This window comes from Vombatus ursinus, unplaced genomic scaffold (genome assembly GCF_900497805.2).
Source record: "Vombatus ursinus unplaced genomic scaffold, bare-nosed wombat genome assembly UNPS02014794.1, whole genome shotgun sequence".
Classification (NCBI taxonomy): domain Eukaryota; kingdom Metazoa; phylum Chordata; class Mammalia; order Diprotodontia; family Vombatidae; genus Vombatus; species Vombatus ursinus.
In genome coordinates, this window is record NW_020954572.1 from 4,279,805 (window position 1) to 4,299,031 (window position 19,227).

At 36.2% G+C, this 19,227-nt stretch overlaps 1 protein-coding gene across 1 annotated transcript in view; it reads left to right on the plus strand.

The window, feature by feature from the left end:
* The window catches only part of CATSPERB (cation channel sperm associated auxiliary subunit beta), a 238,521-nt gene extending 220,864 nt beyond the window's left edge, over positions 1-17,657 (plus strand). The window contains exons 23-26 of the mRNA XM_027870178.1: positions 3,312-3,447; positions 7,304-7,404; positions 12,326-12,400; positions 17,457-17,657. Coding sequence (XP_027725979.1) covers positions 3,312-3,447; positions 7,304-7,404; positions 12,326-12,400; positions 17,457-17,657 — 513 coding nt within the window. The remainder of the gene's footprint in view (positions 1-3,311; positions 3,448-7,303; positions 7,405-12,325; positions 12,401-17,456) is intronic.
* The last annotated feature ends 1,570 nt before the right edge of the window (positions 17,658-19,227 follow it).

The following is a 19,227-nucleotide window of genomic DNA, read 5'->3' on the forward strand; positions in this document are numbered from 1 at the left end:
CATGGCTTAATGGGAGCCATTCTGTGAACAGTATTATTGGGTAGGGTGGAAAATTCTGGGGAGATCGAGAAGGAATACAGAACACTGTTAAGGAAAAGATTCTAGATTTATAGAATGACCACTCTGGAAGATATCTTAGAGATTGTCCCAAGTAAGTGGTTATTCAACTTTCACTAGAAGAACTCCTTTGGTGGAGAACTTACTAACTATTGACCGCAATGTCTTTCACACAGTAATATGTAATAATATTTTTTTCTTGAATTAAAGATAGTCATTTCATTTTCAGGCACCTCTAAAGCACTTTAACTCTAGATCTTATCATTGGCTGATATAACTTTCCAATTAAGACTAAAACTCTTCACCATTGCTCTTAAGGATCTTGACAACTTAGCCCCATGCTTCCTGATGGATCCACTTACATTGTCCAGATTCCCAATGTTCATCAACTCACTCTTTCCAGTACAAGTCAATATTCCCTACCCTACAGTAGACTTTACTTGAGACTTTACTCAAGCCAGAAAATCTTTCTATTTTACATCACAAAACAAACACAACTCGAATACCTTCTCATTCAACAAAACATACAAAAGCTGACTCAGATGCATTGATCGTGAGGGCTAGGAGGGAGTTTAGCAATTACCTAAACAAGGGCTTTCATTTTATAGAGGAAAAAAGTGAAGTCAAGAGAAGTGAAATGATTTGCCCAAAGTTACAAATCTAATAAATGGTAGAGCTGAGACTTGAGTCCAGTTCTTCTGACTAATATACTATATACTTAGATAACAAAGAGCTAAAGTCTAATCCTGATTAGGTTCTGTAATAGTGTGCTAGACCGGGACTCATCATAACTTGAGTTCAAATATGACTTTAAACATTATTAACTGTGGGACCCTGTGTACTATGAAACCTAGGCAAGTCACTTAACCTCTGTCTTCTTTTTCTTTTCTTTTTTTTTTTCTTTTTTCTTTTTTGGCTAGGCAATGGAGTAAAGTGACTTGTCCAGGGTTACACAGCTAGTAAGTGTTATGTATCTGAGGCCAGATTTGAACTCAGGTCCTCCTGAATCCAGGGCCGGTGCTCTATCCACTGCACCACCTAGCTGCCCCTTCTTCTTTTTCTTTATCTTTAAAATGAGAATAATAGCACGTACCCATCAGATTTGTTCTGAGGTTAAAATGAGATGACATTTATGAAGTTTATTTGTATATTATTGTTATTTTGTATTATTAAAGTATATTTATATATATATTTATTATTTATAAAGTTATTAAAGCTATTTAAGTACTTGCTATTCTGATCATCAGTTGGCTGGGTAATCTTGGGCAATATGCCTCACTTCTCTAGGACTATTTCCTCATTTATGAAATGAGAGTTTGAGACTAGATGGTCCCTGAGAGCCCTTCAACTTCCAACATTCTCTATGTTTCCAATCAAAAAAGAAAGTATTGAAAATTTCCATATGTAATCATTTAACCAATCAACAAGCATAAAGCACATATCCAGATATTTTGTTAAGTACTGATAAGCACTGATACAAAGACAAAATAAACCAAACCTTGTTCTTCAAGGAGCATACATCCCATAGGGAAAAAGAACATTTACACATATAAATACATACAAAATATATGCAAAATAAATTCAGGGTAACAGAGGATCACTGGTAGCATGGATTATTAGAAAAAGCTTCATGTAGAGGGTGATTTTTGAAATGAGTTTTGAAGGACACTGCAGATTCTGTGAGATAGTTGTGAGGAGGGAATAAAGGAAGAGGTGAGGAGGAAGAACCTGTTAAAAAGGCACAGAGACAGAAAATGAAGTTTCATGTCTATGGAGCAGAAAGGACAGTTTGGTTGGGTCATACACATGAAGGGTAGTAAAGTATACAAAGACAGGAAAGATAGATTAGAATCAGGTTGTGGTGGGTTTTAAATGTTAAAAAAAGCAGTTTAGTATTTGAACCTACTGAATTTATTGAGCTGGGAGCTGACATGGTCAGATCTATGCTTTAGGAATGTCACTTTGGTAGCTTTGGAGGGCTAGTAAGAGGGAAGGACATTGGGTCAGGGAAGGCAATTAGAAGGCTATTTCAGTAGTCCAGATAATAGATGATGAGAATCTAAAACTGGGTGGTAGCTTATCAGTGGAGAAAAGAGGATGAATGAGAGAGATGAAGTAGAAGTAGAAAAATCAAGATGGTGTATGGGGTAAGGGAGAATCAAGAATTGAGAATTTGTGATTTGAGTCTTTATTAGGGGAGGAATAGTGGTGCCCTAGACAGCAATAGGGAGATTATGAAAAGAGGTGGGTTTAAGGAAAAGGAATGAATTTTGTTTTAGGCATATTGAGTTGAGATGTCCAAGAAACATCCAATTTGAAATGTCCAGTAGGCAATTAGAGATGGATTTGGAGCTCAATAGAAACTGTGGATAAATACGTATGTGTATACATATGCATATATATATATGTGTATGTATGTGTGTATGCAGATGATTCCTAAAGATACACATACATGTGTATGTGTGTGTGTGTATACTGCATATAGATGCATATAGATGATAATTGGATTGTGAGTGTGTATATATATTATATATATGTATATTATATATAATATATATAATATACACACATACGTGTGTGTGTGTCTTTAGGGACCATCTGCATATCGATGATAATTGAAAACTGGAGAGCTGAAGAGACTACTAAAAGAGAGAGAGTAGAGAGTGAAGATGGTCCAGCACAGAACTTTGGGCAATACTCACAGTAGGGGGATGTGATGTAGATTATGATCCAGCAAAAGGGACTGAGCAGGGACAGTCAAAAAGTCAGGAGGAGAACCAAAAGAAATAATTATCACAAAAAAACCTAACAGAGGAGAAATTATCTCAGAGGAGAGTTTGGTCAATAATATCAAATGCTGTGTATGGAGTTCAAGATGGATTTAGATTGAGAAAAGGCCATCATATTTGGCCTTTTCTTGAGTAATTGCCTGCCTTTGGAGAGGAGAATTTCAGTTGTGTGATGTGATTAAAAGACAGATTACAAGGTTTTGAGAAATTGGAGGCAAGGAAGTAGCTTTTTATTTTATTTCCTGGAATCCATGCTCTTGTTCCAGTACAGAAGTTTGTTTTGTTTTGTTTCTAAATTCTATTCTGTGAGGAAAAAAAAACAAAAAACTAAAGAGGTAGATTTCATTTTTAAATAAATTACATTATTTACTAAAGGGAACTAAAAGTGTAATTGATGTGAAAGTTTAAAAGAAACATGGTGACATTTCTTCAATGGTCAAAAGTCCTCTTGTAATTCATTTTCAGGTTGTTCGTTTTATGTATCCAGTTATCCAGTATCCTCTCTTTCTGAAAATCAAATCTGAAGATAGCTTGATCCCAATGGAAGCTCCATATCTTGTTACCATATCTGAAGTGAATGAGAGGAAAAACTGGAAACTCAGTAAGATTTGCTTATTTCTAACTTAATTGTTAAATGCAGAATCATTAGGACTAGAAATTTACAAATGGAGAACTATCTATAAGACCCTGTGAATACACAAGAAGTGTCTTTGACTTCATGAGAAGTCCTTTGGAAAAGCAGTTAGAAATGGTGACCATTCTTGTTTTCCTCCTACTAATTTCATTTTAGCTTTAAGGTAATAATTTGGATTCTTTTATGTAAATATTTCAGGATTTCAGCACTCCCAGATATAAAGTTCAATTTTCAGCTACTTGTCTCAATTTGTCAGTGTTTTCTCTTTTAACTGTTTTCTTAATAACTCTTGACTACTGTTTGGTCAATGTTGTACCCAAATTTAGCAAAAAAATGGAAATGATATCATTATGAAAATTTATGGGTGACACAAAGCTAACATATTTTCTTAAAAATCAGAATATGAATAGATCTTGACAGGTTAAGATAGAAAATTGAAGCTAATATGATGAACTTAAATGTGGATAAATGTAAAAGTAATGTACTTGATTAAAAAAAATTAACTGCGTAAATACAGGATGGGAAAATCTGTGGCAAGAATAGATTTCATGTGAAAAAGCTGTCAGGGTTCCAGTTGATTGGAATCTCAGTATGAGTCAGTGACATGATAAGGCAACCGGAAATGCTGATGTGGTCTTAAGTTGCTCAGAAGGATCATGTTCAGAGGAAGGAAAGTTATAGACCTACTGTGCTCCATGCTTTATCTATAGCACTGTGCTAAGTTCTGGACACCACCTTTTGGGAGGAGCATTGATGATTTATAGTCCATCAACAGGTTAATAAGCAACATGGTGAGGATATGGGGTTTTTTAGCCTGAAGAACAGAGGACTATTTAACGTTTTAGTCCCAATTTTCTTATCTGTAAAATGAAACTGTAAAGTACCCTTGACTAAAATTCATAGTGTACATAGACAGCAACCACAGAAATTAACTTTGACAGGGCATAGACATGAATTAAATAAGAGATTGGTAGGTACAAATAAATTTAGATTACTTTATTCTACATCTATACAATAACGACTGATGATGAGGTTCCCATAAAAGTCAGGAGAGTGATGCTTAACTACATAGGGGTGCAAAAATGAAGAACAGAAGCTTTCTCTTACTCTGTCCACAATGAAAAGATCAATCTGAATTTGGGCTTGGAAGACCTGGGTTTAAGTGTCAATGCTGTCACTACCTGTGTGCCCTTGGATAAGTTACTAAAGTTCTCTGGGTCTCAGATTCTAATGTCTCTTTGAGTTCAAAAATTCAATATGCCTTCTATGTGCCCATATGATAAATTTTGAACTTTACAGAAAGTTAAGGGGGTAGTGCAGCTATATTACAGAGACTTTGGATGAGTCATATAGCAAAGATGATAGAAAATTGATAAATCATTTACCTTTACTAAAATGTATGAGACCAGAAGCATTTAATCAGCATACCAAAAACTTTATGATATATCAGAATCCCAGGATGTCAGAGTTGGAAGGAACCCCATAAGACCATCTAGTCCAACCTGATTCTAAAAAAGAACTCTCTCTGGTACAACCCTGCCAAGTGGTCATTTAGGTTTTGCTTGAAAAGATGTAATGAGGGGAACCCACCACCAAACACTCTCCACATCAAACCTGGGGAAATTTACTTGAGGCTTAGATTTTGCCTCAAATTTAGAGTTTCTCCAAGGTGGGAATTATAAAGGTATTCAATGTAAAATGTACATGAGAGTGGGGGTGGGGTAGGAAGAAAAGAGGGCTAGTGAGGGCAGATAAAATATCACTCAGGGTTTGCTAAGTCATCCCAGACTGATAGGTCCTTTAGTTCTGAGCCACGTGTATTCCTAATATTGCTTAGGCAAACTCAAGTACATGAACCATGGGCCCATGCAAAGCCTTTCCTATGGATGCTCCATGGGATTCAACCCTACTTTATAAGATAACCTAGGGTAAAGATTCTTAAAGTTTTTTTGTCATGGACTCCTTTAGTAGTCTGGCAAAGTCTATGAACCCTTTCTCAAAATAACATTTTGAAATGCTGTTTTAAATAATATTTAAACATTAAATATGTATGCTTTCAAAGAAAATCAATTCTATTAAATATTTATCAAAATATATTTTAAAAGTTTTACAGGCCATAGGTTAAAAATCTCTCTAACTTTGGGCTTTTCTCCTTGGAATTTGAAATGATTGGTACTCGACAGTGTATATGAGTAAAAATCATAATTCTAAGATAAGTTAAAATATGTCAAAAATAATTATAAAATTTCATATTCATGTAAATTCTTAAGAGAAATTTACATGCATTATTTTGTTTCTGAGACATTTCCATTTCTGAACTTTAGTTTCCTCATCTGTAAAATGAGACTGTTGGACAGATTTATCTCTAAGGTTCCTTTTAGGTCTGCAATTCTATAATTCAGTTATCCTTATCACAACTTTGTGTGTTATTATCATTCCCATTATGTTATTAACCCTCCTTTTTAGATCTAGTTCCCTCCCGCTCACTGCAGTAATCTGTAGTTTTTGTGTAAATTTTAGGAGTTTTAAAATGTGTAGACTTCATCAGTTTCTCTCTTGATCAGTTATTTGTTTCATTTTCTTCATTTGGTAGAAAATGCTTTTCCAAGTGAATGATTATGTAATAAATCAGTATCCCGTATTTTGAAAAAAAAAAAAAGGAAGGAAATCACCACACAAGCTTTATGTATGCAAGAGGATTATTAAAGGGTATTCTGTGTGGCTAACTGAAGCCTTAGGAGAGCTACAAACAGGAGATAACTGTGATGTTCTAAATCTGTGCAAATATTGGTGATGTAATTCTAAAGAAGATTTTGAACCTTTCTCCTTTTGTTCAAGAAAAGTCCCATCTATCATATCTGTAGAAAAGTTCCCATTGTTTCCAGGGTGTTGAGTTATAGGGAAGCAAGGTGTTACATACTGCCTTCACATACAGAATTACTCTTTGGGATGTTTGAGCATTGTCATTAGTTGAGGAGGCAAAGAAGAGAGGAAGAGAAATTGTGAGGTATTCTTATTCATCCTGTGACTGAATTTGGTCCTATTTTCCTGTATCTCCACAACTTGAATAGGTTTCTGAGGAACTCTCTTACAGATAGTCATGAGTTAATCCATTGAACACAGGTGGCAAAGTCTGTACAATTTCTGGACTTCTAATGTGACTCAACTCCTCTGAAACAGACTCAAGACTCTAATAATATGGTGAACAGATAAATATTCACTAAGAACCTTTGGTTGAGTACTTTGTATAATGGGGCATCCTGCATGTATAAAAATGGCCAACAGATCTAATGCTAAAATAAGACCTGACATAGTTGGTAACTCAAAAGTTATGATTCAGAGGTCTTAGTAAGCACATTGGTGGGAGTCTAAAATATTTGTTAAATATTTCTATGCTGAACTTTTTATTTTTATAGATTTAAAAGATTGGTAATGCTAGCTTAATCAATTTTAATAGAAAAGAAGACAGACTCAAATTTATGAAGAGATCAGTCATAAGTCATTTGTTTGGAACTTGGTATAAATTTTTTTTCCATAGAAGAATTATCTATGGTGGTCATGTTCCCAGGCCAGCCCCAGAGTCTATTGAACCTACAATGTACTTAATGTATAACAGTGAATTAATTATTGTGTGTTACCAGAGTGACTTAGATCAAATAATTTCACTTCTCTTGGTTTCAGTTCCCCATTTATAAAATAATTACATGTTTTGTAAGCCTTAAAAAGTTACATAAATGTGAGCTAAAGAATTTAACCACTGTGAATGATAATGTTTTGATGGGAAAACATGCATGCCTGAAAAAAAGTCTTGGTCATTTTACAGATCAAAAAATGACAGCTGAAACTGCAAAAATGAGAGAGTACTTAGAAAAATCCATTTCTGATACTGTGTATAATCCAAAGGATCTCAACCTGAGCATAACTGTAAGTTCATACTTTTTTTTGCTTATTTTCTTAATTTTATAATTTTGAATAAAAGTTTATACCATGTATTAACTAAATAAATATGCTTCTGTTTACAATCTGGAAAATATTTTTGGTGAGTGAAAGGAATATTATCTCCAGGTATATTGGAGCCATTTTCTATCCATGGAAAGAGTACAATTTCTTTTTCACTTTTTTTTGAGTTTTTAGAGTCACCATGACTTGTGTCCAAGAAAGTGCATCCTAGAAAGGGCCCTTTAAAGGATGGGAACTGGTTTTATATTGAAAATGAGATTTGTACAGCCCAGTAATTGTACTAGTTTTCTGTAAAATATTAAAAGTCCTAAAGGAAGGAAGGCCATCTATCTATTGTGGAGATTCTATATGGTATGGCTCATGGTAATATATGATCAAGAATGACATAGGATGACAAGTCATGGAGACGTGTGATCTAGGTTGTTGATGGTAGTGGCCATAATGTCAGGATGATGACTTCATTTGAATATTAATAGTTCTTGAGAGACTTTTGTGTATCCAAGACCTTGATTTAATTCTGAATTTAACTCTGGCTCCATGTGAACTGTATATGTGTGTATGTGTGTGGGTGGGTATTTCCTGTACCTAGGAGGTAGAATAGGCAGGTCCAATTTTTCATACTTGGGTGTACTGTAAGTCAACTCTCAGCTGCCGTATATATATATATATATGGCAAGGTGTGGGGGCAGGGTGCAAATTGGAAGCTGTGCTTCCCTGCAAACATTGTGTTTAGATTATATTTAATTAAAATGATGATTAAGGATGACCTTAGGGGGAAAAGGGAACTTTAGAGGCTACACAGAGCATGGAAAGGGCATATAGAAGGATAAAAATTTAAACTCCCTGTTATTTGTCGTTGTTGTTTTTGTTGAAAGCATGTGGTAATGAGTTGAATACTACACACACAGAAACACACACACACACTCGCTCACATACACACACACACACACACGCGCACACACACACACACACACACAGAGAGAGAGAGAGAGAGAGATGTTTTCTGTTTTTTAGCCCCAGTTGAATCACTGGCCAAAGATCCTCCATAAATCAGTCCTGCAGCAATAGAAATAACCTCACATTTACATAGCTTTTTAGAGTTGATAAAGTGCTTTTCTCTCAATTTTCAATTAAAAAATCTTTCAATTTAAAGTAATTTTCTCTCAACAACACTCACACTAGTAACATTATCCCTATTTTACCAATGAAGAAGCTGAGGTACTGAGAGCTTCAGTGACATTCGTCATTACATAGTTAGAGCAAAGATTTGAATTAAAGTCTTGACTCTCAGTCCATATTTCTTTCCATTACATCTTCTTTCTCATCAACTTGAAAGGCTTTATCAGACCCTGGTTACAATCCTGTTTCTAAGTAGTAATTTAATATACATGTGCTAACTGGGCTAAAAGACTTTTGTTTGTTTGCTTCTAAAAACCCTGGAAGCCAAGATGGGAGAGTATCAGAAAAAAGTAAAACAAGCTCCATCTCCTTCTTAAATAATCCAAATAATTCTAGAAATGCAGCAGACCAGGTCTCGACTGGGAAATCCAAGACAAATATGACACTAAGTCATTTTTCCAGCCCAGGACAAATACAAAGACCAGAGAGATTTGTGACAGTGGGAATGGGGTCTGGCTAGGAGTGTGCCATGCAGAGTATTCTAGCATATGGTCATGCACCAGGGAAAGCAGACATCTCAGATCCAGCATAGAGGGGCCTATACTTGTATGAGGCACAGGAGCAGGTGTCGGCTGGCAGTTCTGCCACTCACTATCCAGGTCCATGTCACAGATCCAGGGCAGACTGAGAAGAGCACCTGTGCCTATGGGTAGTATTTATGACTAAGGAGTGAGCCCTTTGCTGTATAACAAAGAACACTTTCAGAAGCAAGCAGCAGCTGGGTGACTCAGACCTGAGGAGGTTGGTCTCAGTTCTAACTTCCCAAACATTCTGAAGCCAGCAAACGAATAACTAGGGCAAGGAATCAGTGACTAAAGGGGAGTTTTGTCACTCTGAACCAGCAGGGAAGCAATCTACTGAAATTTCAAACTGGGCAAGCTAACAATTCTGTTGCTCAAACCTAAACTCAAGTCAGGAACTTGCAGATCTTATCCTAGGTGGGAATCAATCAGATTTTTTTCCTGGCTGAGATATCTCCACTTTGGGAGACTGAAAGCTTGCAAGTTCCCAGACAGAATTGTATTTGAGGTCTTAGAATAACAGAACCCTTATGGTTTCTTCATCTGTAAAATGAGCTGGAGAAGAAAATGGCAAACCACTCCAGTATCTTTGCCAAGACAACTCCAAATGGGACATGAAGAGTCAGACACAACTGAAATGACTGAATAACAGCAATACTGAAAGAAATCAACATCAGGACTTGAGAGGACATAAGCTCAGCCCAAACATTTCCCCCTAGAAATGTGAAGAACTCAGACCTTAAATAAAGACCTTTCAAATTTTCTTACACGTTACTCCCCACCACATACTCTTTGACCCAGTGCTTCCTGTTTGTTTCACAAACAATATACCCCATCTCTCAACTCCAGGTAGTCTGGCCGTCCCCCATACCTGGAATATTCTCTCTCTGCATTCACACTACTGATTTCTCTGGCTTCCTTTAAGTCCCAACTAAAATCTTATCTTCTACAGGAAGCCTTCTCCTACCTCTCTTAATTCCATTGCCTTCTCTGTGTTAACTATTTCCTATTTATCCGGCATATAGTTTGCATTATATATATATGTATTTGTTTGCATGTTGACTTCCCCATTATCTAATGGGGAAGTTCCTTGAGGACAAGTACTGTATTTTGCCTTTTTTTGTGTTCCTAGCAATTAGCACAGTGCCTGGCACATAGTAATTGTTTAATAAATGTTTATTAATTGATGTAACTAACTGGCTTTGGTCACTGAATGAACTTTTGTGATCTTAAGCATTTTTATTTCTTTTTAAAAAATTAGCATTTTATTTTTCCCTAGTTCCATGTAAAAACAATTTTTAACATTTGTTTTTAAAACTTTGAGTTCCAGATTCTCTCCCTTTCTCCCTCCCCACTCCCTCCATCAAAGGCAAACAATTTAAAATAGATTATAAATGTGTAGTCATGCAAAACATTTCCATGATAGTCATGTTGTGAAAGAAAACATAGACAACAACAACAAAAAAAAATTCAAGAAAAATAAAGTGTAAAAATGTATGCTTCAATTTGTATTCGACACCATCAGTCCTTTCTCTGGAGATGTATAGCATAAGTCCTTCAGAGTTGTCTTTGATCATCATATTGCTGAGAATAACTAAGTCATTCACAGCTAATCATCTTATAATATTGCTGTTACTTTGTGCATAGTACATTTCTCTTTGCATCAGCCCATGCAAGTCTTTCCAGGTTTTTCTGAGAGCATCCTGCTCATTATTTCTTATATTACAATAGTATTCCATCATAATCATATACTACAACTTATTCAGCAATTCCCCAATTGACAGGTATCCCTTCAATTTCTAATGCTTTACTCCTATTACTTAAATACATTACTTAAATATTTTGTACCCATAGGTTCTTTTCTTTCTTTTTTTTAATCTCTTTTGGGATACAGACATAGTATTAATATTGCTAGGTTAAAGGGTATGCATTTTTCCCACATCCCTTCCAACATTGTCATTTACCTTATCTGTCCTATTAGCCAATCTAGTATGTATGAAGTAGTACCCCAGAATTGTTTTAATTTGCATTTCTCCAATCAATAGTGAGTTAGAGTATTTTTTCATGCAGTTATAGATAGCTTTGATTACTTCTTCTGAAAACTGATCATATCTTTTGATTATTTATCAATTGGAGAATGGCTTGTATTTTTATAAATTTGACTCAGTTCTCTATATGTTTGAGGACTTTATCAGAGAAATTTGCTTCAACATTTTTTTCACAGTTACTATTGCTAACTGTATTTCCCTCTATCCTATGCCTCTGTTTATTCTATTCTCTCTCTCCTTTCACCCTATCCCTCCTTAAAAGTGTTTTGCTTCTGACTACCCCCTCCACCAATCTTTCCTCACTTATATCACCCTCCCTTCTCCCCTTCCCCTCCTACTTTCCTGTAGTGTAAGATAGATTTCTATAACCAGTTGAGTGTGTATGTTATTCTCTCTTTGAAGCAATTCTGATGAGAGTAAGATTCATTCATTCCTCCTTCTCTCCCTCCTCTTCCCCTCCACTGTAAAAGCTTTCTCTTGACTCTTTTTTTTTAGGCAATTGGGGTTAAGTGAGTTGCCCAGGGTCACACAGGTAGTAAATGTCAAGTGTTTGGTCTGAGGCTGGATTTGAACTCAGGCTCTCCTGACTTCAGGGTTGGTGGTCTATCCACTGCACCACCTAACTGCTTCTTTCTTGTGAGATAATTTACTCTGTTCTACCTCTCCCTTTCCCTATGAGGCATTATCTGCTTTCATTCAAATAATTCCTACTTCATACTTTTCATTGATTGATTCATTGGGGTGTCTGGGAATTACATATTGTTTGCATCTTTCAATGATTCTTTAACTCAAAGAATATTTTGACCCTAATAAAGTTATGAAGACACATAATTTCTTGGTAATTATATTAATTGGAATGAGGGATGTGGGACATTGCTCTTACATTAGCTATTTCCCAGGGCCAAAATACATTACATTTCCTAGCTACTAACTGCTTAAAAAAAAAAAGAACCAGTTCTTGAATCCTTCCAATGTAACCTCTGCCTTAATATAACCCAGAGTTTCTCCTTTTGTCTTTAGAATGTTGGGAATAAACATGTTATGCCATACATATTCCTAATAACTGACTCCCCATAAATGATTATGAAGACTCATATTGCTACTAGTTGCTAATTATTCTATGTCATTTTTCCACAGGGTTCTGAGTTATACCACTTCAGAGTGAAAGTTATTCCTGGAGTCACCTTTTGTAAATTAGTTACTGAGTTTCAGGTATGGTCTAAATGAGGCTGAAGGTTTAATGAAAATAATGGGAATAAATGTAAATTTTTGACTAGGAAAATTATAAAATTAGAAGTAAATCTAAGAGATTGAAGAGAAAACAAATTGACGGAACTTGGAGAATAATTTGAATGGAGGATGGGAAAAGATGATGTAGGTAAAAAAGTATAAGAGTTTGAGCCTAGTCACCAGAAGAATGATGGCCCTTCCCATTGGATGGCATTGTGGACACAGATAAGTTGGCAGGTCCTGTGTAAAGTTAGAAGGTTGGGCAGTTTGTCTAATTAGTACTAAAACTGATAAACTTGATCTCATTTATATAGTACTTTAAGGTTTACAACATAACTATGCAAAGAAGATGGTGTAAATATATATCCCAAAAGTCTTAGTGCAATTTTAAGCTTTAATAGCCAGTTAAGCCCAGTACAACTTAAATAGCTTAATACAAATACAAATAGCTTAAAACTTTGGGACACCCTGTATTTACACCATCTTCTTTATATGATAATGCAACTTAAATTTTAAGTTTTAATAACCTTGCATTGAAGATTTATAGACTAGAAAACAGACCCATATAAAACCATTTATATGACCACAGGGTCATATAACTGCATAATGAGTCAGTATAGGAACCCAGGTCTCCTGGCTTCAAGACAGTGCTTTTTAATACTATACTTCTGCTTCTGCCTGTTTTTCTCCCTCCTAACAGTTTCCCTTCCCCAAATGAACTTTGACATGTCCCCTTATAGTTTAAACTTATGGCTTCCTTAGGCCTTTGAAGTTTTGAATAACTAAATTGCATAGGATATGACCAGCAAAGACAGTGAACTTGCCTCAGGCAAGTGTCTTAGGACCTTTGTCCCTAGGCATTCATTTTGCATAAGATTAAGCAGAAATCTTAGAAATATAATAGGATGGCCATCACAAGTTAGAGTTGGGTTCTCTCTCAAAAGGAATTGACTTCTGAACCAGAAAGTATTTTTGGATACAAGGGGCCAAAAAAGCATTGTAGCAGCACTCCAGCCAAGAGTGAGGCTGGAGGTGGTAGAGAGTAGTATTTATTAGCCTGAGTAAGGAGCAAGCCCAGGGAAGCTTCCCTTCCAAAGGAGATGTTATCCCTGAAAGGAGTCAGGCTCACTTAGCAGCAAAGTGACCTATCCATTCTCACCATGTAGTCAATTTAGTGAACACTCAAGAGAAACAGTTGAAAGTTATGAGTTGACTTGGCCACATGTGGAATGTACTTTGGTGCCTCAATAGGTTGTGCTGTTTTGTAGTCATTCTTCCTTTCCTGGACTCTGTGTTTTTATTGCAGAGGGTGTCACAGTTTTTGGAAGGAATGCTTTATAACTTCTGCTCTTGTGCCACCATTTGAATAATTCCCTTTATAAGAGTTTCAGGTACAATACAGGTTCTGGGTCTGAAGGAGGCTGAAGGCTTAGTGAAAATAATGAGAATAAATGTCAATTCTTGACTAGAAAAATTACAAAGTTAGAAATGAATCTAAGAGATAGAGGAGAAAACAAACAGGCATGTCGTGGTGAATAGTTTGAATGGGGGATGGGAAAGGATAGTGTAGGTAAAAAAGTATAGGGTTTTTAGACCTAATTGAATCTATAGACTAAATGGAGGCTTATGGGGAGTGGTTCATTACATACAGATTTAATGTATATTGATTCAAAATGAAAATAAGCCAAACTCTCCAACTTCTGTTAAAATGGTCTGCTGAAGCATTGCCCAGTTGGTACCCACTGCTTTCTAGCCACCGTTACTCTTGATGGTGTTTTACTAGTGAATCCAGAATTCAGAATGTAAGGAAGAAGCCAAAAAAACACATTTATTCTCCCTTTTGTCTAGTCCTTTTTATTTTATTTCTTCTGGGCTAAACCCTTAACTTTGTGGGCTTGAACTTCTTAAAGTTCAAGCTGTGCTCCTAATACAATTAGCTCAACTGGAAAACATTTTATCAAACAGCATAGTTTGAACAAAACATTCCCTCCATCACCCTAGGGAATACTCTTTTCGAAATCCACAAAGTGTCAGTGAGAAGGGTTGCTATACCTATAGAGTAGAGAGCACACTTTTGATAAACACTCATAGCCCAGGTAACTCATACTTCTAGTACTAGAGTCCCATGTCCTTTCTTTTTCATGATGATGTCTTTGGGGGAAGCAGTTCCCCCTGGTTGAAGTGTCTCTTCTGAGAAGGACCATTCATCTGAATTACCTGGGCCTGTTTCTCTCAACAGTATAGCTCTCATTGGCGAGGTCTCGTCTTAACTCATAGAGATAACATTATGCTTCTCAGAATTGTCTCTTCCTTTGATTCTAGAGCCTACCTCCTATTGTGTGTTTCTACTGGTCAAGTTAGATGATTATGACCAATGTGGGAGGAAAGAGGAGACAAAATTCCAGTTCTTCCTCCATAAGTGAACCTTTGCTTCTGTCAGAGGTCACATTCACCAGAGCTGCCTCTTGTCTAGACTACCTTTTACAGAGTATGTCTTATCAGGCAGAGCCAAGATGGCAGAGTAAGGCAGGAACTCTCTTGAACTTTCCCCATTTCCTGTCCAAACAGCTTTACAATTATACTTCAGAATGAATTCTGTAGTAGCAGCAAAAAGATGTGGTGAAACAGTTTCTCAGCCCAAGACAACTTAGAAGGTTGATAGGAAAGATCTGTCTCACTGAAGTGAGAGTGGAGCTCAGTCCAGCAAGTGGACAGCCTGGGTAAGCCAACAGTAGGCCATAACTCAGCAATCCAGGAGCCTGTGCCTGGCCCGCACTAGAATCAAGGCTTAGGCTCCACTCCTCAGCACAAGTCAACAGCAAGCCCTGCCCCAGCAAACCAGGGCAGGCCTTGGGGGTAACTGAATCAGCAACTGTGATTCCTAGAGATCTCAGCCCGCAGAAGGTAAGAGGGCCAGAAAAATGGTCGAAGGAGGTTACAGAGGACACCTTACCGGCACTGGGTACAGTATTCTGTCACATTGCTCAAATAGGGATCCATTTCATTGATGCAGGTCACAGTTCCAGGGTACAGAGGAGCACTAACACACTAGAGCATGTAGCCATAGGGGAGCAGGGATCCTGCTTACACTCCAGGGTGGAAAAGAGTGCTTGTGGTTGCTCACAGACCAGAGAACAGGCCAAGATAGCAGTGACCACACCTCTCCTTAGAACATATCACTTTAGAAGAACTGGAAATTGACAGGTCCCCAGAATTAACTCTGAAAATAGGAGCACAAAAAAAACCTGAAGTTTGGGACAGTACCTCCTCCACACCAGGAACAGAGCCCAACTTTAACACAAAAGTTAAAACAAGGCTGGAAAAATGTACAATATAAACAACCAACAAAAAAAAAAGAATCTGACCATAGAATGTTACCATGGTGACAGAGAAGATCAAAACACAATCTCAGAAGAGGACAACAATGTCAAAACAGCTACATATGAAACCCCAAAGGAAAATGTAAATTGGTGTCAAGTCCCAAAAGAACTCCTGCAAGAGTTCAAAAAGATTTTAAAAATCAAATAGAAGAGGTGGAAGAAAATTTGAGAAAAGAAATGAGAGTGATGTAAGAGAATCATGAAAAAAGAGACAATAGCTTGCTAAAGGAAATACAAAAAATGGAAAAAAAAAAGATGTACAAAAATTCACTGAGGAGAGTAGATCTTACTTGGTTAGGTGCATTACAATTCTATTATGATCAGAGAACATAACACTTGGGGAAGGGGCAACAAAGTATAAACTCTAACTTATATTTCATTTAAGACCTTAACACCTCAACTCTGTTACCTCTCCTTTTACATTCTGTGACTGCATCAACTGGGTTGGGGAGAAAATTGATTGGGAATTCCTTGTTCAATCTCCTCCCACCACACTACATGTAGCAAAGAATTTCCTGGGAGCCTACAGGGCAATCCTGACATGTGTCCTCTCTCTGTTACCGAGGTTAGTGTACCATAGAGGCGATCTCATTTCTGATAGATGGTTTCAGAATGTCTAGCTCCCTCTGAATAATTCTGGGCCCATGGATATAATTCAAATAGAAAATTAAAGGTCGCTCTCCAGATGTATACTGTATACTAGCATATATTTTCTAGGAGGCACCATCATCCAGGCCACAAATCCTCTCACATCCCAGAATTTTAATTTATCCACATGCTGTACTATAGCTTCAGGAGCTTCAGACTCTGGATTACATGAGGCCAAAATTTCTCAGACTCTTCTAACACACACTTGCTACAATGCTTCTCATAGCCTCCTGGGCTAGATCCCAAGCCATCAAATGACAGCACTTGCCTCTGTTTCCCTCTTAATTCTAAAGCTTTCCATCAACTCAATATACTTTTAAGCTATTGATGTATGTGGCCAGTTATTAAAATAATTTTGTTTTTGCGTCTGTCCTGCACAAATGTTTCTTTTAAAATAGGTGACTGGCTGTTTCTAAGAGTGGATGGGCATATTTATTTCAAATAAAGCACAGGTTTGTTGTCCACTGAACTCTAAAGAGAAGTAGTGTGACAAGGTAGATAAAGTGCTGAGGATGGTTCAAATCCTGACTCCAACATCTTATTAGTAATGTGACACAGGATGATCATTTAACTTAGGAGGCAAATGGGCCAGTGGAAAGAGCACTAGATTTGAAGTCAGAGGCATCTGGACAGAGGGCCTACCTCTTAGTGAAGTTGAACAAGTTATATAACATCTTTGGGCCTCAGTTCCTCACTTTCAAAATGAAGGGTTAGATTCCATAACTACTAAAATCCCATTTCTCTCTCTCTCTGTATATATATATATATATATATACATATATATGTATATATGATTCTATGACCTTATGAGTCTCTGAGTCTCATTTTCTTCATCTTTGAAATGAAGACAATTCTGCCTCTAATGAGGTTTATAAAGATTGTTATGAAAAGGACTATGCTATATAAATGGAAGCTTCTATTAATTTATCAACTAAGGGGATCCCAGAGTATCCCACTGGCTTTAGTGAGTAAAACTAGGATCTGAAATGCTGTTTTTCTTTCTGTTTCAGATTTATGTTGATAATGCACCACTTCCATTTCCAGGAAGACTGCTTATTGCTTCTATAGCAGCTGTAATTTTAGGAGGAATAATTCTTGCAGTGTTTATGGTGGAATTATTTGATATCCATATATGGTTGCTGCTTAAAAATCTGGTAGTAAGAAAGAACAAAGTGGCTTCATCAAGATCCTCTTTTGATGTAGAAGATTAAATAGAATTATACATTATGAGACAAATGAAGAATAACATGAAAACCACAGCAATTTCTTCCCCCCCCACTGTTCTTTAGTCTTTTCAATAATTCCTAGAACAAGACTGGTTAAACATACAAACCAAATGATAATACAGAATTAGTATTTCTTTTAGAATTCAATTAATTATTTCTAAATATGCTTTAATGTTTGCTTTTATAAATTGAACTATCCAACTATTTTGTTAATATACAATTGAAGATTGTTATGTATTTGCTGTTCATTTTTCTATCCCCATTATTCACTGACCTTTTTTGCCTCTGAATAAAAAAAATGGATTCCCTTATACTAAATATCATTACTGTCATTTACATTGTTTTTGAATTTCTAGTTGCATGATATGTTTTAGGCCAACCTTGTAAATTTTATTTAATGATATCTCTTTGCATTAAGCATTTTTCCTGAAAGAAACATATTGATGGGTTTTATTTATTAATATAGTCTGTAACTTTTTTAAATGTGAGAACTCAGACCATTCAAATTTATTGATATAAATAACAAAATTGATTTTTACTGTTATTTTCTTACTTTTTTGTAGCCTTGCATGAGTAAAATTTATCTTCATATTTTATATTTTTATCAATTGAAATTACCAAATAAAACAAGTTTTATTTCTTTAAAAAAATTGCTTTTTTTTTTTACTTTCCTGAGGTTAATCCCCTCACATCCTGCAAATTGGCAAAGATGACAAAACCTGAGATCGATCAGTCAATGCTAGAGAGTTGTAGAAAGATAGACTCAGTATATTATTGAAGTAGCTGTACATCAGTACAGCATTTGGAAAGCAATTTGTAATTACGCAAATAAAGTGACAAAATATTTGTACCCAGAGATTTTACTATACTAACAGTATACTCTGGGTATGAATATTTTGTCACTTTATTTGCATAATTACAAATTGATTTCCAACCTATTGTGTTTACCCACCTTGTTTGAAGACTCATCTTACTTTGTCCAATTCATAATAGGCAATTCAGGGTGAAAGATGATAGTATGGTCTTATATTATCCTCTCAGTAGCAACAAAGACCCAGGAGCAGGAGAATAACTGATTTTACAAGTGGCATAGTGAGCAGCTACTTTCAAAAGCTCTAAGCATTTATCGGTTATTTGGCCTGGTCACCTATTGGTCCCTATCAAAGGCTCCACTCTGCTTAATCTTTGTTGACATAGACAGTCATAAGGGCATAAGTGGTGAGGGGTGAGGAGAGAATACTGGACAGTCTATTTTTGTTCTTCCAGGGCTATAGCCTATTCCACTTAAAAGAAGCAGGTTTGTGGGTGACTTAATGAATGGGATTCATACTTAAGTTGGGAAGGTGAGTTCTTCAGAACTTAAAAATTCCAATTTGCTTCTAGAATTTCTTTTTTTTTGTATTATAGGGAAGCCCGTGTCAATAGCTTATTCTGAACTGTCCAGAATTACCTGATTTCTTATCCACTGTATTCCCCCAAATTTTAATGAGTAGATTGGACTGTGTTTTTCCTTCAGGTTAATTTCCTACCACTTGTCTCTTATACAGTTTGCCAT